This window comes from Vigna unguiculata, chromosome 5 (genome assembly GCF_004118075.2).
Source record: "Vigna unguiculata cultivar IT97K-499-35 chromosome 5, ASM411807v1, whole genome shotgun sequence".
Classification (NCBI taxonomy): domain Eukaryota; kingdom Viridiplantae; phylum Streptophyta; class Magnoliopsida; order Fabales; family Fabaceae; genus Vigna; species Vigna unguiculata.
Window position 1 is genome coordinate 44,008,330 of NC_040283.1, and position 27,427 is coordinate 44,035,756.

The 27,427-nt window shown below is 33.8% G+C and overlaps 1 protein-coding gene across 4 annotated transcripts; it reads left to right on the top strand.

Annotated features, from left to right (window-relative positions):
- Positions 1 to 29: 29 nt before the first annotated feature.
- On the top strand, positions 30 to 26,619 carry LOC114183208 (helicase protein MOM1). Of its 4 annotated transcripts, none has more exons than XM_028070139.1 (14): positions 30 to 269; positions 7,049 to 7,138; positions 7,677 to 8,285; positions 8,602 to 9,535; positions 9,981 to 10,032; positions 14,015 to 14,326; positions 14,791 to 14,964; positions 18,465 to 19,383; positions 19,543 to 19,563; positions 19,670 to 19,791; positions 21,642 to 21,746; positions 23,049 to 25,082; positions 25,172 to 25,385; positions 26,047 to 26,619. In XM_028070139.1, the coding sequence occupies exons 3-14, from the start codon at positions 7,772 to 7,774 to the stop codon at positions 26,349 to 26,351; spliced, it is 5,706 nt and encodes a 1,901-aa protein (XP_027925940.1). In that variant the 5' UTR covers positions 30 to 269; positions 7,049 to 7,138; positions 7,677 to 7,771; the 3' UTR covers positions 26,352 to 26,619. The 4 variants fall into 4 exon arrangements, with proteins under 4 accessions (XP_027925940.1, XP_027925939.1, XP_027925941.1 ...); XM_028070138.1 differs by lacking the exon at positions 30 to 269 and adding an exon at positions 6,813 to 6,927; XM_028070140.1 differs by lacking the exon at positions 30 to 269 and adding an exon at positions 6,813 to 6,927 and having other exon boundaries at positions 7,744 to 8,285.
- Positions 26,620 to 27,427: the final 808 nt, after the last annotated feature.

The following is a 27,427-nucleotide window of genomic DNA, read 5'->3' on the forward strand; positions in this document are numbered from 1 at the left end:
CCTTCTTTTTTTCTGTTTGAACCTCTCCCAAATCCTCCCCAACACTGCCACACGGTCCTCCCAATTTATTTCTCTCTCTCCCAACAGAAAACACTGACACTCACCACCACCCCGAAATCACACACATCAGGCACGTCTTCCACCTTAGCTCTGCGACAATTACCGCCACGAGCATCTGTCCGACGTCGAAGCCCTGAGTGGCCATCTCCGGTGAGACACATGGTCCTTTGGCAAACTCCGATGGGAGCTGCTTGAACTCGGGATCCTTGGTTAGGTTCTACTTGATTAAATTGCTATGCGTGATTAATTGAATTATCAAAGTTTTGGATCTGTTTGTGGTTTTGTATTGAAGCTGGATTGTGTTTGCATGTTATTGAACAGGGATTCTGTTTTTGTTTTTGAGTTTCTTGCAATTATAATTGTTGTTATCATTCTCTGTATAGGCTCTGGTCCTGTGATTTGGTTTCAATAATTTTGTCCAGTTCTGTTTGGTTTGAATTATTTTTGTTTGAGGTTTAAACATATTGAGTGTTGTGTTTGTATTTTAGTTCTTATTTGAGAATGAAATTCTCTGGTTCAGTTTCGCGTTCGCTGAGGGAGACGTTTTCATGACGTTTTTGGTGTGTGCGAAGATCTTGGATTGTTTATTACATGTACTGTTTCATGTAATACGTTTTATTTGATTAGGGTATTGTATATGGCCTTTTTTGTATTTTGGTAATGGATATGTTAGAATTTTTATTAAAATAGGATTAAGCCGTCACAGTATTAAAGAATAAAGTCGTCTTCGACATTCTCCGTCATGCCGGTTTCCCTTTTTTTCTTTTTAAAAAAACGAAATCATACTCTATTCACTTAAAAAGTGAAGTTATTCTTGTACACGATGACTTCACATTTCAATTTTTCGTTAAGCTTTATATTTGTTTGATTTTACAAATTTAGTATTTTATTAAATGATACTTTTTATTTGATAGTTAATAGACTAAGTAAAACACAAATAAAATAAACCTAACTAGATTAAATGTTCAAATATAATTATTCAATGATTTTTTTATATTTTTTAATTTGTATCATTTTATTTTTTTAATTTTGTATTAAGGTTTAAAGATTAATTATTTTAGAATTTCTTAAAACTATTTTTTTTATATTTTTACTATAAACAAATATTTTAAAAAAACTAAAGAATATATATTTAAAAAAAACAAATATAAAACTGAACGTCAAAAAAAAAAACTAAAAAGTGAAATTGTCATGCAGGATGATGACTTCACTTTTAAAGTGAATAGAAATCGACTTTCCACAATACGGTTTCGCTTTTTGGAAAAAAGAAAAAAGAAATCGACATGGTGGAGGACAATTTCACTTATAATGTCGTCTTCTACTATGACAACTTACCCTATTTTGTAAAAAAATATTCAACTAATCTATTTTTACAAATTTGAATTTAAATGACATTAGTTGGTATACATACGTGACATTAATTGCATGGAAAATAATATTTTAATTACTAAATTTTAACAATTTTATTTTATAATATGAGATAAAATATTTTAAGTGGTTTTGAAATATTAAGAATAAAAAAATAAAAAATAGAAAATCACTTAGAAAATACTATCTAAGATTATAAGAGAAAGTTGTTAAAATTTAGTTGTTAAAATTTAGTTACCAGAAAATATTCTTAAGTGATAATTATCAATTTAAAATATTTATTTAAAAGACTAACTGAAAGATAAAAGATTTGGTGAATAATTATTAAGAAGATATTAAATAGATTATTTACAAGATAAAGTACTTATAAGGGATGTACAAACTGAATTATATTTGATGAATATAATAATATATGTAAACTTCAGTCAATATTCTCTTACGAGATTACTGAATTTTTGGGCTAAGAGATTTACTATAAATAAGTGAGTTGAGATAGTGGTAAGACACTCAAATATATAGCTTTTCAATGATCTAGAGAGTGAAACGTAAGGAATTTTTATTCGGAGACCTGAGAGTATTTTTAAAAGAAACATGTGCAAAGAAAGTTTAAAGTGAAGGTTAAAGGGTTAGTCTAAACGTTTGAATATTCAGGTGAGAGAATCTAACTTTCTTACTTATATGTGAGTTTGTATTAAATTGGGAGAAAGCTAGATTATTACTTCTTTTGAGTTTTTGTTTACGATTGATATTTGATTATCAAAATGTGTTTTTGGTGGTGAAGGTGTTAAAGGTTTTGATTTTACATAATTAATTTTGAAGTTTAAAATTTTCTTATTAAATGGTGGTTGTAAGGGGAACTAATATTCTTGTTCTTTTATTTGCTTGTGTTTTATGCTTTGATGTGTTTTTAAATTGAAAATATTGAAAAATTGTGGAAATTAACACGCCTTTTATTTTGGTGTCCACATGATGTTAAAAATGTGATTTTGAAAAAGTTCAGGGAGATGATATGGAATTGTGTTGAGTTTGGTCAGGTATTTATGAGTTTTGTTGGCTTGTAATTTTGATTGAATGCATGTAATAGCTTAATGTGAGTGAAATGTGAGCTTTTTTTAGAGCTGAGATGTTTGTTAGGACTAAACTATTTTGAGCGTTGTTTGTTGCTTTGTTCAAAGCGTGTTCCTCGAGTGAGTGCCTTAAATAATCCCTCTTGATGGGTAGCTAGATGTGTGGAGGGTTCTTGAGGTTTTGATATTTGTCTCATGAATGTTAAGGTTAGAGGACAAATGTCTATGAACTGAGAACTCTACGAGTCAAGACTTTGTTGTGTTTTAAAAATTATTGGTAGGTTGTTTTCATTTATCTAAATTTTTTAATATTTTTACAAAAGAAAGATTTATTGGAAAGAGTTATTATTGTTGTAACTATGCAATAGGAAAGTGAAAAAGATGGGATGTTATATTTAAACGCAAGAGTATATTGTTTCTACCGCACCCAATAATTCCACATCGCTTAGAAGTCGAGGCCTAAGGTGATTTAAATATCACTTCCTTCTTTCACCTTCGAGACGCCTTTTAAGGACAAAATCGTGATGACTTCAAAGCAAACAATGCCTTGGATGTATGGTGGTTGACAAAGATTCTGTCATTGAACTTGTGATCGAAACAATGACGCCCACTGTGGGACCGATCTTATGTTTCTACCACACCCAATATCACACCTTTAAACCTCAATAGAACTTATGTTCCTATTGAACCCAATAGTCTCACATCGTTTAGAACTTGAGGCCCAATAGGGTAAATAATGGAACCTGCAGTCCTCCATTGGGGATGATTTGCTCATTCTCCTTAGGTCTCGATTGGGGGCTTATGTTTCTACCACACCCAATAGTCTCACATCGCCTAGAAGTCGTTGCCTAAGGCAGTTTAAATAGCTCTTCCTCCTTCCCCGATGTGACTTTTAAGGACAAAACCGTAATGAAGTGATGTCCTATAATTGAAACAATGACACTCACCGTAATGTCAATAATGGAACCTTCAGCCCCTTAAGCCCTCCATTGGGGATGATATATTTATTCCCCTTAGGTCTCGATTGGGGGCTTATATTCCTACCACACCCAATAGTCTCACATCGCCTAAAAGTCCTCATGTTTCCACTCTCCAAACCTTCTTTTAAGGATCAAATTGTGATGAAACCCACGCACTAAAGCAGACAATACATCATATGTATGGTGACAACCATTTTATCCTCGAACTTTGGTTCAAAACAAATATACTATTTTATTATAATAAAAATCATAATTAGAAAAAGTAAACATTATAATATTTAGTAAAATAAAAGATATTAGTAAAATTTTAGAAAACTGATAAAAAATTACCAATTACAAAATGCATATAAAGTTATTTATTATTAAAAGTTAAAACAATGTATATTACGAACGAAACATTTTGTTAGAAGAAGAATACTTAGTCTATTAATATATAATTTCTTTTGTCTTTTTATATAAAAGTTATTTTTTTTTGAGTATTTAGTCGATTATATATCCGAATTCTGAATTCAGAACAATGGGTTAAACTTGTTTCATCATCGAGTGGTTTATTGTATGATCTAGATCATATATCTAGTTTTAGTTTTAGTTTTTTTGGAACACCAATGCAGTTGTGGTAAGTTGTTCGACAGCACGATGGAAATCGACAATATCCAAATTGAATCGGAACAGGAACGCAGTTTTCGTCCTCATCCACACTTCGCTTAACCACACAAGTTGAATCTCCGTTCACAATCTCCTCCACACTTCTCGAACATGGTCCAGACCCTACTGCGCTGATGCATAGGTATGATGAACTCACCCATATTTATCCCATAAGGAAGCTCTTGGCTGGGTACAGCGCAGAGAACGCCGACTGGTCCACTGTTTCACCCATCGTCTTCTTCCTCGGTGCCATGGACATTCTCCAGCAGAAAAATGTTGCTGATGCTTCCATTTATTACCATAATTTCTCTGCTCCTCACTGCACAAAGCTTCTACGTCACACACCAGATTCCCTCCATCACTTCAATCGTTCCAAATCTGGTTAGCACAGCTTCTGCTTCCTGACTTTGGTCCAATATCGCCAACGTGCCCAGATCTGCCAACGTTTGAGTCCCCTGGTTTCAGCCCTTCTTCCACTTTGCATTTCAGTGACCCTTTTCAACAAACCCTAAAATGGAGGTACAACGAACCAACGGCGGCAGCGAACCAGTGACGGTGGAGGGGTAGGTTGCAGAACTAGTGACGGTGGAGGGCTAGGTTGCAGGGAGAGAGAAGAGAGAAATGGAGTTGTTTAGAGAAATGGAGACTGCGGCGGGGAAGAAGAAAAAGAAAAAAGGACACGCATTTTGGCACCGGTTGTCAATCACCCGAGGCCAAATATGTGAGTTTTTGGTTTCGATTCTCCGCAACCGAGGCATATGCTAGTTTTGGCACCGATTTTTTTTCAACCGAAGCATAACACCATTTTTGGCTTCGGGTGTTCTGTGAACCGAGGCATAAAAGTTGGGTGGAATTGCAAAAATGCCACCGCGCCATTATATGCTTCGGTTTTTTGATAACCGAGGCATATAAGGCGAGTTAAAAAGAATAATCTGCACTAGTGTCAATTTGGTAACCGAACTTTAGGAATGTTCAATTTGGTACCCCAATTTTCTAAAGAGATTCAATTTGGTCATCTCCGTTAAGTTGGAATTAACACCGTGTCCGTACAGGACACGTGTCAAGCCATGGAATTTTTATTTTTTTTATTTTTTTTTTCAAAAAATTTAAAAACTACCACGTGTCAGTTTATCATCGTGCCACGTGGCAGCTTACAATCATGACAGTGGCAGTGTAATAGCTGTTTTCAATTTAGTACCCCAATTTAAATTTTTGATTCAATTTAGTACCCAAATTTTTTAAAATCATCCAATTTCGTCATCTTCCATTTGAGACCAAATTAGTAAATAAGCTTAATTACAATCTATATATACATGTTACAATAACTTTTTCTAATATATACATCAAATCATTTCACCTAAATACTTAAATTATTTTATTTTTTACATTTTAACCTTTGCAATTTTTTATACATGAAATTTTTTACACTTGTAAAAAATAAAATAATTTGAATATTTAGGTATAGTGATTTGATGTATAAATTCAAAACAATTATTTTAACATGTTTATATAAGTTATAATTAAGCTTATTTACTAATTTGGTCTCAAATAGGAAATGACGAAATTGGATCATTTTAAAAATTTTGGGTACTAAATTGAACCAAAAATTTAAATTAGGGTACTAAATTGAAAATAACTATTACACTGCCACATGTCATGATTGTAAGCTGCCACGTGGCACGATGATAAACTGACACGTGGCAGTTTTAAAATTTGTTGAAAAAAAAATAATTTTTTTGAAAAAAAAATAAAAAAAATAAAAAATTCATGGTTTGACACGTGTCCTGTACGGACACGGTGTTAACTCCAACTTAACGTAGATGACCAAATTGAATCTCTTTAGAAGATTGGGGTACCAAATTGAACATTTCTAAAGTTCGGGTAGCAAATTGAACTTTCCGAAAAAGTTTGGGTACCAAATGTGTATTTATACCTAAAATTACAATGATATTTTTATTATAATTTATATTTTTAACAAAATTAAATTTATTTAAATATATATTTTGGATTGAATTTTATTTAAATTTTATTTTAAATATTTATAAATCTATAATTTATAGATAAATGTTATAGTGACTTTAAAAATAAGAACTTTATAAATCAAATATAAAATTTTAAAACAATTTTATAATAATTTATTTAAAATTTTACAATTCAATTTATAAAGTATTTATTTTTAAAGCAACTCTAACATTTATCTATACATTATAGATATATAAATATTTAAAACAAAATTTAAATAAAATTCAATGCAAAATATACATTTAAATAAACTTAATTTTGTTAAAAATATAAATTATAATAAAAATACCATTGTAAATTTTATATAAAAATTAAATTTTATATAAGGATGAAATTGATTGAGTTTTAAAAAAATTGAGATAAAATAACAAATAAAATGACTATATTTAGACTTTTCATATCCAATAGTGACATGTAGCACTATATTGTCACATCACACCGTCTCTATTATGTGACACATAACTAACCCATTACAAACATAAATGACTTAATTGTAATAAAGTTTTCAAATAAAAATTCAATTAAAATAAAGTGTGAGAAATTACTTAAAATTTTGATACTTGAAACTTCTAAAATGAATTAACCTATTTATAAAAAGGAGATATCAAAAGCACTATATTTCAATATAAATTTCTCCTGACGAAAAGAAAGTTCACCCATATTCGATGATCTCTTTTGGAATTTAATACAAAATAAATAGAAAAGCTTAGAATATAGGGTGCCATAAATTCACGTAACACTACCCTATTAAAAAAAATTGTCAACATTGGCTTCGATGCTTGTTGGTCATGATCTCTCTCTGTTGTTTTATTTTTTCGTTATTTTTGTGTAGTTTTTCTTCTTGCTTTTAACCTCTTCGAGCATTACATTGCTGCTGATTACCGTCTCTGTAATTTCCGTTGTCAGTGAATTAGGGTTTTTTGAATCATCGAACCAAACTTGTGGGAGTAGCAGCGACATTCGCATTGGTTCGGAGTTTTGATTGTTCATTGAAAGGTAAAACCCTCCGAATTCATCTTCATTCCATTTTTGTTTAATGTGGCTGGTACTCTGATAATCTTCTTAAATATCAGCTAGAATAAGCTTTCCGTTTTCCCCATTGATCACTCGTGAATTTTATACGCTGTATCTATATTATGCGTATCCCGTTTCATCTTTGCATGTACAGATTGCGCTTGTTTCTTCTATGATGTTATTCGGTTTTTTAATTCTGCATTTGCGATGATTAGTGTGTCTATGTTGGTTGGGATGATTTGTCTCACGGAAATTGATATATGTTCCCTACAAGTAGACTGATTCGGTTGCGTTTTTGAGATGAGTGCTTTTGCATTATACTACTTGACAAACACAGATTTTCTTTTCTTTTCTTTTTTAACTGGTGGATAATAATTCTAGCTAGACATATCTCTTCTCGTCCCCTTTTGTGATAATATAAATTTATGTTATTGCTTTATTATTTTTCCACAACTCCAACTTGAATAATGATAAATGGCTGAATTTTAATTGATTATATTCTTTCTATGACCCCTCTCAGTTGATACTATGCTGGGTACTACAACTTGACCTCATACCGAACAGCATTTAAGAACAGCATTTTGCAGGTCTCACACAAGGTGTACAGCTAAACAAATGGTAAATAGTATTCGTTTTAGTCACAGTGCTAAGGATGAGGAAAATAAATATGGGAGGGTCACACAAAATGCTGAGAAGGGAAAAAAACAATTACATCCTGATGTATCAGATGCAACTGGTCTCAGACGGTCTCCTAGAGAGACATCATCAAGGAGGATAATTTCTGGTCCTTCAAGTATTCGTAGGTCCGGGCAATTTAAAAAGGGAGTAGTAACACGGATACCGGTGGATAAAAAGAGATCTGAATTGGTTGGAAAAAAGAACATGCCAAGTCCTTTGAGAAGATCTGGAAGGACTGGGAGTTACTCTTCTACTAGTCATTCTGATTCTAAAAGCTCAGGTTCATTGAATTCAAACCCGAAGCCAAAAAAAGAGAAGAGTGTGAGACAGTTGACATTTGAAGCTAAAGAAGTAAAGGAAAATGAGGAACAAGATCTTGGAACACCCCAGGTTGAAGTAAGGCGAATGAATGCCCGAATGTACCGGTCTTTCTTTGAGTTACCAAAGGAAGGTAATATACCGAGATGCCTAGTGTCATTCTTGTTTTAACAATTTTTTTTTCCCTGAATCCTGTTAGTTTTGTTACATATCTAAATATCAGAAAAACCAGTGCTAATACGATGGTTATTGATCTATCATGTAATAAAAGAAGTAGTTAAAGGTGCTACTAATGCTAGGCCTTTCTTCAAGTCTCTTGTTACATTTTTTGTTTACTTATCAGAATGAAGACTAGTCAAATGTTGCTGAGTGAGGCTTTCTAATGGTTATTAGGTTTTGTTTAATTATCTATCATTTATAATTGCTTGACTGAGAAGATTGCCTTGCAGTGCCTGAAAGGATGGACAAGTCAAATGAAGGTGGCAAGAATATTCCAGACAAAATTGACCAGGGCTTTGAAGGTTGTCATTCTGATCGTGAAGTCTCCAAGAATGGTGCACTACCATCTAAAGATGGAAAGCTAAAAGAGATGAGAGTTAGCTCTAGGTTGAGTGGCCCTGTGAAGGATCTGGTTGAAAATACCGTAACTCTGGATTCTATGGCACCATCTAATGCTGCAACTTATGAGGCAGGTTTGACATCTGAAAGGATATTGGATGAAGATTTAATCAGGAACACTGTTAGAGATGATAGAGGTAAGAAAGCGATACCTTCTGAGAGCAAGGAAATCACTGGGGGTGTGAATACAGATGTTTCTGCCACCTTGGCAAAGGGTGACAATTCCAACGTGATTTCTGATTCTGGTGGCCTGTCAAGGATCAGTGGCAAAATTATGGAGACTGACGGTCCATCTAATGCCACAGTTTTTGAGACTGGTTTGGTATCTGAAAGGGTTCAGCCTGATCGCTGCAGAGAAGAAGCATTTCCATCAAGCAATTCCAAGAATGGTGTGCAACTACCTGAAGATGGAAAATCAAAAGAGATGAGAGTTGACCATGGGTTGAGTGATCCTATGAAAGACCTAGTTGAAAATACCATGTCTCTTGGATCATCAGCACCATCTGACGCTGCAACTTTTGAGATTGGTTTGGTGCCTAAAAGCATTCAGCCTGAAGACTTAATCGGAAACAGTGTTGGGTATGATAGTAGTGTTGACAAATTGGTACCTTCTAAAACAAAGAGAATTATGGTAGACATGGATTCAGATGTTTCTGCCACATTGGCTGAGGGTAACAACTGCAACTCTGTTCCTAATTGCAGTAGCCCTTCAGTTCTAGGTGGCAATATAATGGGGACTGATGGTTCACATTCCAAGCGGATAAGGTATTTGTTACTTGTCATATATCTCATTATTCTTGATTTAGCATGGCATCTCTTTTATTATATTCTTTTCTAGATTATTTTCAAATTCTTGAATCATAAGTTCTTTATTATATTATTCATTTGATGCATGTTGCTGGATATTTCGTGTTAAGCATTGATAGAATTGCAACATTATAAAAAACAAAACTGATGGAATTGAGCAGTGAGAGAGATATGATACTCTGTTCGAACTCCATTATGTTTGAAATACAGTGATATTAGAATTTCTATGTCCTAGCTGTTTTACTAACATCTGACTCAGCAGATAGTCATTCAGTTGTACTTAGTTGAAATTGCAAATGTATATGAAATCCACATGAAATGCAATATGTCTAATATTCACCCAACCTACATTTTGACTTATTTGGTGTTTTCAGGCCTAAATAACTTGATATTTTCTTTGCAGGTTGGATGATAATCCTATAGGCAGTGAGTCTTGTAACCCTTCTACAACTGAGGTTGGTCTTTGTTCTTCATTGTTAGTATTATGCATGTGATGTAATCTGTAACTGTAGTTGTATTATGCAAACCAGTCAGATTAGGGTTGGATGGATCAAACTGATCCCTTTAGTAGGGGTGCCAGTGGCCTGGGTTGGTTCAAGTTCAATGTAATTTTCAATTTAACCCAATTAAATGTAGTTGAGTTTGGTTGGGTTTACTTTTCTTTATTCAACAACCTAATACAGTTATCATTGGGTTGGGTAATCAGGTTGAGTAACAAAGCACTCCTTGTCTTGGAGCCTTTTTGAGATATCTTAAAATAAGAACAACAACACTCTAATGATCAATACAAGAATTTTACATGAATCGACTCACAACACTAACCGCAAAAGACAAATCTAGTCTAGTAATAGTGAGATAAATGAGTTTTCGTTTTAGTGTTCTATATACTTTTGGATTAGAGAAAGTTTCTCCCTGTTTTGCCTGTAATTTATGATTTGGATCCATAGGACAATCCACTGGTTTACGATCAATCTTCTCTATCTCTTTTAGAATGTCAATGACATATTTCCTTTGAGATTACAAATCCTTCCTTTGATTGGTTATTTTCATGTCCAAAAAATATTTGAGACTTCTAAGATCATTGGTCAGAAAATGATTGCATAGGTGTTCCCTTAATTGTGATATTCTAGCAACATCATTCCTTGTAATGACTATATCGTCAACATACACCATTAAATACACACATTTTCCAAGGGAGGGGAGACCGTAGAAACAAAATATTATGGCTCATTGTATTTTAGCCCAAAGGATTGAAAATTATGGTTGATCATTCCAAATCAAGCACGTGAAGATTGCTTGAGTGTCATAACTTACAAACCAATTAGACTTCCCTTGAGCAACAAACCCCAGATGTTGCTCCATATTGACTTTCTCTTCTAGATTACCATGCAGAAAAATATTTTTAATATCGAATTGGTCAAGGGCCAATAACGAATGACTGCCATCTAACACTAGTCATTTTGTCCTTTGTAAAAGTATCATTGTAGTCAAGCCCATAGATCTAAGAATATCCTTTAGCCACTAATTGATCATTGAGGCGATCAACTTCACTATTTAGGTCCAACCTTAATGGCATAGACCCAATGACAACCTACTTTCCTCTTCCCAGAAGGAAGTGAAACTAACTCCCACTTTTTGTTATGTTTAAGAATTGACATTTCAGTAATCTTGGCTTGTCGCCTTCCAGGATGATCAAGTTTTTATGTCACATTTTTAGGAATAGTTATAGAAGAGACAAAATAATTAAAGGAAAAAAAAGGAGACGTCTTATGGTTGCTAAGAAAATTGTGAATAGGGTGTGGATTATGGGTAGAGAGAGTACCTTTGTAAATAACAATGGGCCAACTCGAGTCATCATGATACGGAGTCGTGGTATTAAGTGATGATTGAGAAGGATATGCTTAAGGTGGTGATGATGGTTTAGGAGGATTTTATATGGTATTTTGGGTGTTAGGAGCTGAAGGAACAAAAGACTCAACTAAGGGCACATGTAGGACTTGTTGGACTAGATTAGAAATCTTGAGTGGAAGGAGGGTAAAAGGGAGTTGGTTAAAAAAAGGGATATTGGCATACACAATACTTCTTGGTCTTAGGGGAGTAGCATCGATATCCTTTATGAAGTTGAGAATGACCCAAGAACACATTTGATAGCTCTAGCTAAGAGTTTATCTAGACCTTGAGACATATCATGGGCAAAACATAGACAACTGAAAACACGTGGAAAGATATGAACGAAGTGTTTTTTGGAAATGGAATGGAGTAGGGGATGTTATTTTCAAGTGAAGAAGAAGACATCATGTTATTGAGAAAACAGGTAGTTAGAATAACATCTCCAATAGTGAACAAACATATTTGCACCAAGCAAAAGGTACAAGAAGTTTCAGCCAGGTGTCCAGTTTTGCATTTTGCTATAATATTTTACTGAGGTGTGTGAGGGTAAGTAGACTGATGTAATGTTTGAGAGGGAAGAGAAGAGAATATAAAAAGGTTTATCTTGGAACTAGATATAGCATGTAACACACAATAACTTTGCAGCAAATTCTATTTAAGGTTATTTAGTCTAACAAATACAATTTCTATATCAACCACTCTTTGCATTTGAGAAAAAAAAAATCTTGTAGAAGATAGATAGGGGTTTAGTAGGAATTAATTGCTTGGCATGCACTTCCTATCTAACTGAAAATATCAATTTCCATGTGCTTCATCTTGACATGTAGAAGGGGAATTACAAGAAAGATTAACAGCACTGAAATTATCATAATAAATAACAGGAACACAATGAGGTATTGAATCCAAAGAAGTTTGGTGGTGGCTGAGGCAACTCTTCGAGAATTTGCTTTTGTAGTGGATCTAACAACAATTGTTTGTTTACAAGGCCACGTGAAATGAGAGTAGTACCAAGAAATATTGTACCTCCAGAGGTAGCAGCCCAGTTTGCATCACAAAATGCTTGAATTATCATAGGTTGATTAGCAACAGCTGGAATAATTTGTATATATCACAGGAAATAGTTCCTTTTAGATATCTTAATATTCGTTTTACAGTAGTCCACTGAGACTCAAGAGGAGCTGATATAATCTTACAGACTTTGTTAACCTAGAAACCTATTTCCAGTCAAATGATTATGAGATACTGAAGAGCACCCACCCACCACAAATCTATAAATGGATGGATTAGGCAACAAATCTGAACCTGCTTAGAAAGTTTACATCTTAAAATCATAGGAGAAAAGATTGACTTAGCTTCAAGAATATTGGTCTTCAGCAGAAAATCCTTAATGTATTTAGTTTGAGTCATGAGAAGAGACCAATTGGACTGAGGACAAACTTCTTTACCAAGAAAGTTATCAAGATTACAAAGTTGTTTTAGAGAGTTGCTTGTGATAATATTTTCATCAACATATGCCGACAAATATTCAACGTATGATTGGTTACTGTAAATGAATAAAGAAGGGTCACATTTGCTCTCTTTTAACCCAAATTGCAGTAATGTTGTTTTTAGTCTAGCATTATGAACATCCAATTGAAATATAGACCACTCGAAAGTAAGAACAGATGTAAGAATAATCCAAATAGAGATAATTTTAATAGCTGAGGATAAGGTCTCATTAAATCGAGGTTGTTGATTATATTTCTATACAGTACCATTGGGATTTTCTTTTATTCTAATAACCTATTTTGCATTCTATGGTAGTTCTTTGTGGTCGGAAAGGAAGAAGAGTTCAGGTTTCATTGCATTGTAAAGCAAGAAATTCTTCTTTCGTGGCAGAGAACCATTGTGAATCACTAAGGGCTTGTTTGGTGGTTTTTATTCAATATTGACAATAAGTAGAGTGGGTTACTTTTGGCATAACTCTAGATTTTGATCTGGTTCACATAAGGTGGGTATTAGGTGGTTGGGAAGGTGGTGAATATTCAGTTTGAGGAACTAGATGGGGAAGAAGAATCTAATGATGAGGGTGCAGTAGATGATGGTGGTGACAAAGGTTCTGCAGATAAAAGTATTTTAGAAGATGAAATAGTAGGGATAATAGATCAAACAGCTGGGGAAGATGTAGGTTGTTGTGAATTCGGTTTGAATAGTTTAGGATATCGAAACCTGGTTTGATTGAAAAACATATCTTTGAATATGTATAATCCGCAATAAGGAGAAAAACACTTATAACCCTTGTAAGATGTTGAATATCCAAGAAGGACATTCTTGTGAACGAAAATCCAGCTTGTGATAATTATATGGTTTGAGTAACATTTTATTGATCAGAATCCTATATGTAGATTAGCAAATTACTTACAGGTAGACAAGTTGTTGTAACTAATCATGTATATTTGCACAAACCCGCCCCACAGGTTTGCACACATGCTCTCACAAACACACATATAGTTATATTTTATGCTTATCTGTGGGTACATCTTTGATCTCTTGGTAATTTTTTATCAGCTTGAAGATGGGGATTCTATTGCTGCAAGCATGCTGCAGGGCTCTAAAATTAATAATGAAAAAGAAGCTGGTTTAATAACTAATTCCATTAATAGTGTCACTCAACTGAAGGAGAAGTTGTCAAGTCATAATCCATACAGAGGCAAGTCTGACTCCGTTAGGTTTGTTGAGTATTGGGTTCCTGTACAAATATCTAATCTGCAGCTTGAACAGTATTGTTCTATTTTACTGTCAAATGCTTCTATTCTGCGCTCCTCATCAAAGGTTGATAGCATTGAGGCTGTTCGTGATGTTCTTATATTAACTCGGAAGGTTAGGTTGTACTTTCTAAATAAATTGCATGCATATCATAACATCAAAAACAATATAAAGTTGTTTTTTGTTTAGAATTAGATGTTTTATGCTGCAATATTTGGTTGCACCATCTGAAATAATGTATTTATTATTATTAGATGTTTAGTGCTAAACTGTTAACAAGTTCTTACTACCGAGCGATAAGATATAATTACAATGAGTATGACATCAATATAATCAATTCAGTATTATTAATACAAATTGATTCTGTTTTATATTGAATTCATTTCAACATCCTATGCTGCATATGGATTGATGCTAATTCTGATTTGGTGTTTCTGATTCATAATTAAAATGAATTTGATATACTAACGTGTACTTTTTTTATATTTGATTTGGTGTTCCTTTTTATTAACTCCAGAGCTGTCAAGTGTTTGTGTATTTTCTTAATAGTTTATTTTTATTGTGGTATCTCTCGACAGTGTTGTAGTCATCCCTATCTTGTTGGTCCAGAATTGCAACCTTCTCTTAACAAGGGTCTCGAACCGTCTCAGTATCTTGATTTTGATTTAAAAGCAAGTGGCAAGTTGCAACTTCTTGATTCAATGCTTGAGGAGTTGAGAAAAAGTGATTTAAGGGTGCTCATTCTTTTTCAGGTACACATTTTTCAGACTGTCTACCCATTAAGTCTTAAATTTACATCATCATCTATTAGTTTCTTTAGCTTCTTAGTTATCAATCACAGTGAGGAGTGGCTGACCACAAAAATGCTGTAGTTGGGTGACTTTCGTATCAAAGATTTTATATTATAGATATATAAATGCCAAAAACTATTCACAACTATAGGCACATTCATATTAACTGGCATGAGAACACTGGAATGAAGTGATAAATAAAAGACGGAATTAATACATAAGAATGGAACACATAAGTTACGTGTGAGGAGAGTCAAAAGAAGTTGAAAAAAGTATGAAGGCTTTCGAGCAAAGAGCTGAGTGAACAGAGATCCTTATGTTGGAGAGCAGTGGTCTATTAGAAAATACTTGGGTTAGCTGGAAATGATACTGCTGAGCTAGGATAGATGAGAGATGAAAGCAGAGGTCATACTTGTTTTTTGTTGTAAAGAAGTTGAGGATGTAATTCATGTTTTTGAATAAAAATACATGTATTCTACACGACTGTGAAAAAGTGAATCATGAAAATACTGCAAAAATGGATTCTATAGCTAAAAAATTTGAGGTGTGGGCAGGGAGATGGTTTTTGGCTGTGATGTCATGGTTAGAGTCCTGTAGCTTCCTAGGTTGATGTGTTATGGAGACAAAAGACTTTACGCGGCTCAAGAGCCTAAGAATTTGAAGGGACTAATATTAAATTCTATTAGCTAGTATAACAACACTACCCTTCAAAGTGAGATCCCTAAATTGTTCTAGAGAAGTCCTTTTGTGAATGCATTAGCTAACTAGAGTCTTGAACGGACCTAAATTGTATCTAGGGGTGTCAAATTGAGCTAATATGGCTCACATGGGTTTGCTCACTTCGGGTTGAGTTAAATACGAGTCAGCTCAACCTGACTCACTTTTTGGTGAGTAAAAAATTTTGCAACCCGACTCGACTCAAGCTGTGGTGGATTAGTGTGTTGACCCACTTAAAGATGTTTTGTCTTTTCAATTTTTTTTTAATATTTTCATCGCAGTACAATCAAAGTAGATTGACTTGACTAATTTTTTATAGCAATATAATAAAAATACTTGTCTATTTTATCAAGCATTATTATAAGATGGGAGTTGAAAAAATTATAGTGCCAACCTACATAATTTAACAAACAAATAAATTAAACATCCAAACTGTTCAAATATTATTGAACAATATTCTGATATTTAAAAAAAAATAAAGTTGTTAGCCTACATAATTAGAAGTAGTAAATAGTTATAATACATCACTTATGAAAAAAATGGTAAAAATATAATAAAGGATTGATACTAGTGGGTTACTGGTCAACCTACCTTTAGCACTAAACAAACTTGTTTAATTCATGGGTTAAGTGAGGTAGGCTTTAAACCACATTTAAAAGTGCTGAATTTGTCCAACCCAACCCAGTTCGAAGTTCACGGGTTTGAATTCATTTTGATATCTCTAATTGTATCTATTAATGGGCTCTTTAATATTTCTTTTATAATGTGAATTTATTTCTCTATGCTTTGTCCTTTGAAGTTGATCTGGTTTGTGAGCAATGTTGGGGGGAAACTTAGTACAAAATAATCTTGTTGGGAGATCATTTATTTTGAGGTCATTGAGAACAATAATCATCCGCAACAATTCACATGCCCCTTGAGTGATGACTCAATTTTTCTTCTACACTTTATCTTTCAATAGCATTTTTCTTTTTACTCTTACTTCAACCATGCAAGAAAGTAAAGATTTATTTTATTGATAAAATCATACAAATTACATTCTCATTGCCTCAATTTCTAATAATCAAATTCTATAAATAAGGAAATAAAAATAATCATCTACAACAATTCACATGCCCCTTGAGTGATGACTCAAAATTTTGCTTCTACACTTGACCTTACAATAGCATTTTGCTTTCTACTCTTACTTCAACCATGCAAGAAAGTAAGGATTTACTTTATTGATAAAATCATAGCAATTACATTCTCATTGCCTCAATTTCTAATAACCAAATTCTTTAAAATAAGGAAATAGAAATAATCATCTACAACAATTCACATGCCCCTTGAATGATGACTCAAAATTTTGCTTCTACACTTGATCTTACAAAAGCATTTTGCTTTTTACTCTTACTTCAATTATGCATGAAAGTAAAGATTTATTTTATTGATAAAAGCATACCAATTACATTCTCATTGCCTCAATTTCTAATAATCAAATTCTTTAAAATAAGAAAATAAAAATATGTTAAAATGAAAAGATTCTAAAGATTTTTTTCTCCAATCACTGTGGAGATATTAAGGATATTTTTATCCTAATAATCCATTATTTACAACACTCATCCTTAAGCTGATAAATGAATATTGATCATTCCCAACTTGCTTATAAGAATCTGGAATATGTCCTGAGGAAGCCCCTCAAGACAAATGTTCACTATCTGAAGACCTGAGGGACATGATTTGTAACCACAAGACCTCAGTTTGATGAAGTGCCTGATAATTTCAATGTTTGCTCCTATCATGTTCTCCTGGATTATGGGAATGCATGGTTGACTTGTTATCACAGTACAATTTCATAGGGATGTCAACCTTAGTTTTAAGGCCGTCTGGTATGATTTTCTTTGAGAGTTTCCTTTATACACTCCTTGAGTAAGGGCTTGAAATTCAGTTTCTGCACATGAATGACATTTTCTATCCTATATTTTTCTTCAAGATACCAATCCTTCGTTGAGAAATTTAGTACCAGGCAAAAGTGTCTTCTTTCCCGAACAGTAGCCTCTTCCTAAGTTTGACTTCAAGTACCGAGGAGATTAAAAAGAAAACGCTCCTATATAATATGGACTTAAAAACCCACTTACTAATCTCTTTATGGAGATCAAATGCTTATTTCCTTTGAGAAATAGAGAAGCCTTGCACAAGGCACGCAACTTTTATTCCGAGGAAATACTTTAACTTTCTAAGGATAAGACTCAATCTATAAATTTACTGAGTAGAACTGAGAAGTAGAATCAATCCATATGCGGAAATAATAAAAAAGATAACTGAATCTCTAATTACATATGTTGCCAGTATACCATGATTAAATCAAATATCCCAACACACATTATAAATCTCTATCTAAAGCTTATATGGGCTATTTATACATACATACATACATACACACATATTTTGGTATGTTATTAATTCTCAATTAGCCAATTTTTCATCTGTTTTCTTTAGTTATTAAAATTGTTTGGGATTGTATGTGTGAGAGGGCTATCAGAAAGGCTTGTTCATAAGATTTTATTCATAGATACATCTCATTAAGACTTGGAGGTCTTATTTTTCTGTTTTGGTCTGTTTTGCCTGTTTTCTTTAATTTTCTCGCATGCATGTGTGTCTGTTGGTACATGAGACCATGTCGTTCCCCATTTTCTTAAACTTTATTCATCCACTTTAGGGAAGATAGTTCATTGATTCATGTTAGTTTATTACTGAATTTGCAGTATATTGGAAGTTCTGGAAGAGTTATAGGAAATTATTTGGAAGACCTACTTCGACAAAGATTTGGTCCAGATTCGTATGAACGAATTGATAAAAATATTCTACCTTCCAAGAGACAAGCTGCCATGAAGAAATTTAATGACAAGAACAACAAACGATTTGTGTTTTTGTTAGAAACATGTGCTTGCCTTCCAAGCATTAAATTGTCGTCTGTTGATTCTATTATTATATTTGATAGTGATTGGAACCCGATGAATGATATAAGATCCCTTCAGAAAATAACACTTGATTCACAGTTTGATTTCATAAAAATATTCCGGTTATATTCAACTTTCACTGTTGAAGAAAAAGCCTTAATCCTTGCTAAGCAATGTAAGTCAGTTGACTTCAGTTTACAAAACATGAACTGGAGTACCAGTCATATGCTGTTGATGTGGGGTGCTTCTTGTCTATTTGATGAACTCAAAGCTTTTCATGATGGTGAAACTTATGCATCAAATGCGAAATCCTTGTTTGGGCGACCATTTCTAAAAGAAGCGATGGATGAATTCTCATCCCTACTATCTCAGGATGGAGAACATATTGATTCAAGCAACAGTTCAATCTTATTGAAAGTGCAGCAAAATGGGGCAACATACCATGGAAATTTTTCTTTGCATGGTGAGCTAAAACTTGGGTCACTGGATGAAGAGCCATCCCAATTTTTTTGGACAAAACTTTTGGATGGAAAACAGTTTCAGTGGAAGTACTTAAATAATTCATCTCAGCGGAGCAGGAAGAAAGTCCATCATTTTGAGGGTTCAGTCAATGGGCCTGATAATGTAACTGAAGGAGCAGCAAAGAAGCGCAGGAAAGTTAATATTGTTGATCCGCCTTCTTCAAAATTTGAAGATGAAAAGTTACCCGCTGGTAGCAAGGCAGGTTAGTGGTGATATTTATTACTTTGACCTTTCATTGTTCAATGAAGTTTCCAATTAGTAACAATTATAATTATTGTAAGCCTTTATATATATGTGTATATATATATATATATATATATATATATATTATAACTTCTGAAACCAATAAATAATTTTGCAGGAACACCTAGAGATTTAGTGGGTAATGCTTCTCAATTCTTGCATAGTTCGACTACTTGTTCTGGTAATCAGTTCCATGTCAATTACTTATGGCCCTTACTCAATCTGGTTGCTTGATCAAATGTCAGATAGATCTCAAGGAGACAATGTTGAATCTGAGCGAAAAAGCGGACTGCATGATGAGCAGAGTAGCTTACATATTCTGCTGAAGCCAGAGATCATAAAGCTTTGTGATTTTCTTCTTCTTCCGGTATGAAATATGTTTTTCCTTTGTTAAGTTTTACGTCTTTTCCTGCTTTGGTCCTTGTTCCTTTACTCTTTGTATGGTTGCATGCTGATTGTTTGTGTTGATTAAGTGCGATTGTGTATAAATATTGTCAGTTCAGCAACATTATTTAATGTAAAGGTCTGATAGGAACTTGGATGCTATGGGGTGCCCAATTTCCATATTGAGTTTTGTGGGATGCTCGATAGAGCATTTAAGTGCTTGGTTCTTCTCCCTTAATAGCTTGCTATTGGGGGTGGGTTCCCCGTGTGCTTATGTACTTATCAATTAGTGTCAAAGCTGATTGTCAATGTCTCAAAAAGTGCTACCTATGGAGGGTTCTAACCAGTGAGGGATTTGAGTGAAGGGTTTTTTGAGGGAAAGTTGTTGAGACATTGGCTCTTAAGCCTAGTGCTATGATAGTTAGTTCTATATTATAGTTAGCTTTTTTATGATAGCTTTCCCAAGCGCTTAGGTGCTTATCAAAGGCTTTTAGAATTTTGTTGATTTGATAGTGTTCCTGTTGAGATTCTGATATTTGGATGCATTACTAGGTCTGCTTTAATATTGGTGATGGTATGGTATGAAGCTTGTAATTTTAGGCTTATAATGAAGTAGGAATGAAATGCTTCTGATCTGAAAAGATACTTGAGAAATTGAATAGTTTTTAATTGGAATTTCTGATTGTCTGTCTGTTTTCAAGTAATCTTTGCCAGGTAAAAACCCAACAATGATGTATCAAATTGAAAAATAGGCTTTTAGTTTGAAGTGGTAGGACTAAGGAGATTGCTTAAATCGTTATAGAATTGGAAGGAAGATAATGAATTTAGAATGGTAACTAAGGCAATGATGTGAATAAAATTTCGATGTGACCATAGGTGGACACTTATTTTACTTATTGTTGACCTATTAGGTTCATGTTTTTAATGATTATAACCTATGAACGCTTGATCATGACTGTTCAATGTCTCCGCTTGACATGTGTTGATACCAACACGCTTACTACACATGTACATCAACGTCAGATATTTTCTTAAGTAGAATTTAAAAAACATTTTTTTTTGCGGCTTTGGCACTTTTTTAAGAAGAACTTTTGTAAGTTTCTATTTCTCTTTTAAACAAACAAACTATCTATTTCTCATTACATATTGTGTTTCACTATCTCTATTTAAATTTGTCTTTGGATGAATAACTTAAAAGGGTGTCTTTTTCAATGATGGTGATCAACAAGGGGATGAAATGTCTTAAATGACTTAGATCCTCTTTACACTTTTTGGATTTTAGATGGATGAACTAGATCTTTTTTGTATCAAGAAATAGTGTGTTCAGATTGTTATATTTAACTAATTTTTTATATAGATGCTTTTGAATATAATCTCGATTTTCAATTTATATAATTCATAATAATGTTCTATCTCTCTCTCTCCCTCGCACACTCACATTCACACACACATGTGTCCGTGCTTCAAAGTTTATAATTATGTAGTGGTGGAAGGAAGTAAAGGGAGGAAAAGGTTATTGTTTAGTTTTGTTGGAGAGTGCTTTTGTGTCATTGTTGGATTAATTGTTATATTATGTAACCTAAAGAAGGTGGAATTTGTCTGTGCCCCTTTTGAATTTGAAATCCTTCCAGTCCCACTAGATTGTGTACCGTGAGATTTTGACCTTGAGAATTAATTTTTCCAACAATTCTTGTGATCACACCCTGCATTCACCCAGGAATGAATTTTATAATTTTGTTATGGGTATCATTATTGATTTGGCAGTTTTGTATTTAGGTCAATCTAACCTAATCCGAATTGATAATATTGTGGTGATATCTTTTTGTAATGCAGGATAAAGTCAAGAGCATGATCGAAAAATTTCTTGAATATGTTATAAATAACCACGATGTCAATAGGGAACCATTTTCAATATTACAGGCTTTTCAATTATCTCTGGTGAGAATATTTTCTAGTATTTACTTCTATTCGATTCAATTTCACTCCTTTAGTTCCTTTATCCGTTGCTTTCTGACATAGCTTTTGTTTTCTTGAAGAAAATTGTTCTTATGTTTTTTATTTGATCATTTTTTCAATTTTTTTACAGTCCGAAGCACATTTTTAGTGAGTTAACAATTTTGGCTTCCTTTTCCTTTTCTGCAGTTATTTTTTTGTGGAACTTGTCAAACTTAAGTATGAACACTTTATTGCAAATATACTCAATAATCTGGGTTTTGGGCTAGAATTATAGTGCAAGGCCTGATCATGAACCATCTCAAAAGCTTAAACTGTTAGATGAAGACAAATGAATAGTTTTATATTTGTGGAAGAATGAGAAACAAAAATTTTCTGAATATAAATGTGTGTATCTTCCAATCATCAGAGTGGTGTACTTATATTCGAGAGTACTACAACAATAGTTAATGCTAAATCAATTTGCTGGAGAGCAATTACTTCTTAGCATGCAGTCAATCTAGCTACATTTAGTATCTAGGACCCTAGAAAAGATAAACATTGAAGTAACTTGCATTTTCTATGTTTTGCATTCTTAGCTTGTCTACAATTTCAAAATATGAAATACTCTTTTGGCAAGAGTATTTTGAAGGGATGGCAGTGCATTGCAGCCGCTTTGGACATTGTTGAATGGCCATGGTGCAAATCACGCCGTAGGCTGAACCTAAAGAAGATGAAGTCTAGGGTCTATGCAGCATGACCTAACCCAAGACAAATGCAACCTTAATTTCCTTAAATTTAAAAATTTTCTGGACCCTTACCCAAATAAAAAGCCTAAATTACCATATGCAACCCAAACCACAACTTTTTAGTTCAGCAGCCATAGCCGCTGCAGTCAGCCACCTGTGCTGCCACCTCTGCCTGCCAATCGAGTCCCAAACCTTTCTCAAATCTTCTATCAGCCTTAGGATCATGCTCTGTATTTTGTCTTGCAAAGAAAAGTAGGATAGATGCAAAGTTGAATACGAATTTCCCTTCAATTTTCTTTTTGGGAGCTATTAAGGAAATTTGCTTTATTCTTTTTCACTTGCATATTCACAAACCGGTTACCATCTTAACAGCATAAACGCAACATAAAATTTTACTACTTGGTCTGCATTTATGCCATATCATTTGGTAATTTTTACGAGTAAAATAGTCATGATAATTCGTAGACAGGAGTTCTGTTTCACGCCTCTTATAACTGCATGTATTCACATAATTGCAGTAACTGATACTTTCTTTTTTCTTTAATCGTGCAAAATTCAGTGTTGGACAGCAGCTTCTTTGCTAAAGCACAAACTCGACCCCATTGCCTATCTTATAAAAGAATTGAACTTTGGGTGTAAGAAAGAAGAGGTGGACTACATTTATTCTATGTTGCGTTGTTTGAAGAAAATATTTTTATATCGCACAGGAAGTTATAATGATACCGACTCTCCAAAAGCGTCTGAACCATCAGATGGAATATGTACCAGAGTTGAACAGGAGGTTGAATTGTTCAAAAAAGATATGTCTAAAAGTATTAAAGAAATTCAGAAGAAGTGCAAAAAGAAGCTGAAGAAGCTATGCCTTTTGCAAGACGAAGAGAAGCAAAAGTTGAAGGAAGATATTGAGGAGGAAGAGGCTAAATTTGAGGAATGGTACAAACTACAGTCAGCTGTTATACGATCCTGCTCTCCCAATGATGTTATAAGAATGGAAAAGCTTAGGGTTTTGAATATTGAATACGAAAAAGGAATTGAAGAACGGAAGTGTCAGCATGAAACACAACTCAAAGATCTTGAGGCCAAACAATCAGCTGACAAACAGAAGTTTCTAGAAAAGGAGGCTGCTTGGGTAGAAGATGTGGAATCTTGGGCACAAAATGAACTTTTAAAAATAGTTGCTTCAAAGGAACGTGGGACTGGGGTTGAGTCCTTCCAGACTTATGGTCAAGTACAACCTGACAATGGCCTTAAGAATCATTTTGCAGAGGGAAAGGGTCATGATGATAAGGTTAAAGCCATCACAGAGACTGTCGCTGAGAATTCACCTTTATCTGATGAAAGAATTGCTAACAGGGCCGCTGTAAGTTTGTTGGGTAGAAAGGAACTTTTGAGACAGCAGGGGATTATCAATACTACAGATTCTCCAGAAAATGATGGTGCGGTGAATCTTCCTTCATCCATGGAACAAGAATCTGATGGAGGTGCTGTAAATGAAGTTTCGTATAGAGAATTAAGACTGAGTAATGGTCCTGATAACAATACACATTCGAGTCCATGGCATGAAAACTCTGGAGACTCATCTAGCATACTTAATGGACACATTCCAGTGGATGAGCAAGAAACTAGAAATGAACTGGACACTGTTTGTATATTTGTAGATGTACCTCCGGAAACAAGTGGGATGGTCATTACCGAGTGTCCACAGGATGCATCTCCTTTGAATCCCCCGTCATCTATGACTCAAATGTCTGATAAAGGTCGACTAGAGGTCCCATGTTTAGATAGGGTTTTATCACCAAGGACTTGTCAAGCTGCTTGTTCAGGTGATGAAGGTCCAAATAATATGTCCATTTCAAATCCACTTTTGGAGCAACAAACTACTGATGTCCCTTTGAGTATTCCAGCAGCGGCTGATTGTGTTGATGATATAGAGCGTTTAACAAGTGCTGTGTTGGTGGCTAAAAGGACCACATCAGAAGAGCAGGAAGGAGCACCTAAAACCATGGCAGAATTGTCCCAAGAGCCTCCAGTATCCAGAACATTTAATGTCACGGATCTTCAAGAACAAGTTGGGCAGTTATCTATAGGCTCCACTCATGACCATGAAAAGTTTAAGGAATTGCAGCATTCTTCCGAACAACCAGAACTGGTGCCTAGTACAGTTGATGTTGTACCAGCCGGTCAATCCAATCAGGCTTCACTGATTGTCAAGCCTGTAAATCAGGTGCAACAATTACTATCTGCGGAGCTCCCGTCTTCCCACCTGAATAATTTTTGTTTGGCAACTGAAGTTGAACATCAGCCAACTGTGGCTCCAAATCAAGACGTGCAATCTGACTCAAATTTGGAACATTCACATGGGCACCCTGCCTCAGATTCTGACCCTAATACAGTTGCACCCAGTGAAGTAATAATGCAATCTGCAAACGCAATAAATTCTTCAATTCCTCTTGAGATCAATTATCAACATCTGGAAGCTGAAATACATTCAGCTTCCAGAAAGCTACATTTGAGCTATTATGATCCACTAAAAATTGAATTGGATAGAATACGAAAAGTAGCAGATCAAACAATGAAAATCTATGAAAAAAAGGTTAGTTTCTGGTTTGCTTATATTTTGATTTCTGCAATGACTTTTTGGTCATCCTTTTTGTGACTAAATAATATTATTCTTGCAAGCAGAATATGGAGTTGAAATCTGAGTTTGAAAAGGAATTAGAGGAACTCCGCAGGAAGTACGATATTAAAATTCAAGGAATTGAAACTGAATTCAAACAAAGAAAGACGACTCTGGATACAAGTCTTAATGTAGTTCGTATGAATAAGTTTTTGGCAGATGCTTTTAGGTCTAAATGCTCAAACCTTAAACCATCGTGTACATCAGGAACGCTGCAAGGTATGTTGTTTTTTTTCTGAGATCTAAATTTAAATGTTGCTTTTATTGCCCTGACTTAATATGTTATGAAAATGTAGTCTCACTTCGGTTCCATTCCTAACATGTTTCTAATAGTAATAGTGGTTATCCTTGCCGTCAATTATTAAATGAATAGCTTGTAAAATTTAAACTTATGCCACAAGTAAGCAAAGACTTTCGTGGTGCAGGTAATGTTAAAATATATATATATATATATATATATATATATATATATATATATATATATATAGCTGTTGATTGATCCCATTTGAAACCATAGTAATAAGCTGGAGTTGGCAGATGATGTGCAGATTTTCCTGAGTTCTTGGCAAGGATATATTATACTTTTTATTATGTATACTGTCTAGGACACTTAAATCTCCATCTTCCATGCCACTTTCGTCCCCTCCAGAACGAGGAAAATCTGAACCAAAGAATACTGTCTAGATATTTTTTTTTAAGAGTCCTGAAACTAATTAATGTTATATAATGATTGCATCAGTATTTTTCTTTGGGGTCTGGAAATATGTACTTGTCCTCTTGTCCGGGTAATATGTGCATTGTTTATGTATTCTGCTCATGAGCAGACACTGGGCATTCAGATTTTGATTTGAGTCTTTCCTAATCTTTATTTTATGGTCAGATTCGAGTTTTTCGGCACAGCAGTTGCCTCCGCCCTCAAGACAACAGAATTCTAATTGGCCATCCCTTGTTGCCGGTTCTTCTTCTTGTGGTCCTTCTCCGACCAATCGGCAGAGTCCCTCCACAAATCCTACCTCTCAGCTTACGTTACATCCTATACGGGCTGGTTACAGTGCATCACGATTTCCCCCCAATGTTTCTGCAAGATCACCAATCATCAACACCATCTCTTTGCCTGTTGGAAATCTTCAACCTGGTGGTGAGATTCGCGCCCCTGCTCCGCATCTCCAGCCTTTTAGACCATGATGACATAACTCTTTTTTTCTTCTCCCCTGCTTCGGAGATTCTTACTTCATATATGCTAGTGCAAATATTGTAGTACTGATACTAATGCCAATAGTTTTTTTTCATCCCTTCTAATTATAGTTATGTAAAAATGTATATATGTAATTAATTGTCTGCCTAATTTTCTCTGGCATACAATGAGTCATTAATGGCTGACGATTAACATGAAACACAAGGAATTGGTGAGCTGTATAGTTCTTGAAACAATTACCAAAATTTTCATATGCAACTGCTGGTGTGAAAGGGAGACAGTTTTAAAGTCACTACGGTAAATTTTCCTTTTAAAGAGGAAAACCATGGCTTGAATCTTTTTCTCTCTATTCAACTGGAAAGTATACAATGCTTGCTCCTCAAATATTATATCAAGAGTTTGATCTTCAATTTTTCGTCGACGATAACTTTAAAAATTTTTACATCATCGGTATGTATTAATTTATTTCATAATTTTATGTCCATTTAAACTTCATTGACATGATTTTATTCTTTATAATATTATAATTATAATTTTTTAATTTAACCACAATCGAGTTATGATTGAATTAATAAATCCTTAACTTTTTTCAATAATAAACTTGAATTCCAAAACTGTTATAAATTGTCTAGGACACCTGTTGAATTGCCAAAGTATATTGCTGGAGTCCAGTCATAGGTTTTTCATGAAGACATTTCTTGATTTAGAAGTTTAAAAGGTCCAACCTGGTTTACATTTCTTAATTTAGGGTTTTTCAAATTTAAATTATTATTTTAGAAAATAAATAAAATAGGATATGTTTACCTTCATTAAACTCAAACTTTGTCTTTTACATATTTATACAAATATATGTTTTATCTACACATAGACAAATATAAATATATATATATATATATATATATATATATATATATATATCCTGATTAATTAATTATAGTTATTTGTTCAATGTCGTTTAAAAATGTTAGATTAAATTAATTCAATTTCGTCAATTGTAAAAATTATTTTGTTTATCGAAAATAGAGAAATGTGAAATGTGATTATAAGCAGGACTACATGTAACATG

Excerpts from the sequence above, each read along its gene's own strand:
- LOC114183208 (XM_028070139.1), top strand. The coding sequence starts at position 7,772 with ATGGTAAATAGTATTCGTTTTAGTCACAGTGCTAAGGATGAGGAAAAT. Across the intron at positions 14,965-18,464 it reads GGGTGCTCATTCTTTTTCAG|TATATTGGAAGTTCTGGAAG; the intron begins GTACACATTTTT and ends CTGAATTTGCAG. Across the intron at positions 25,083-25,171 it reads TGAAAATCTATGAAAAAAAG|AATATGGAGTTGAAATCTGA; the intron begins GTTAGTTTCTGG and ends TCTTGCAAGCAG.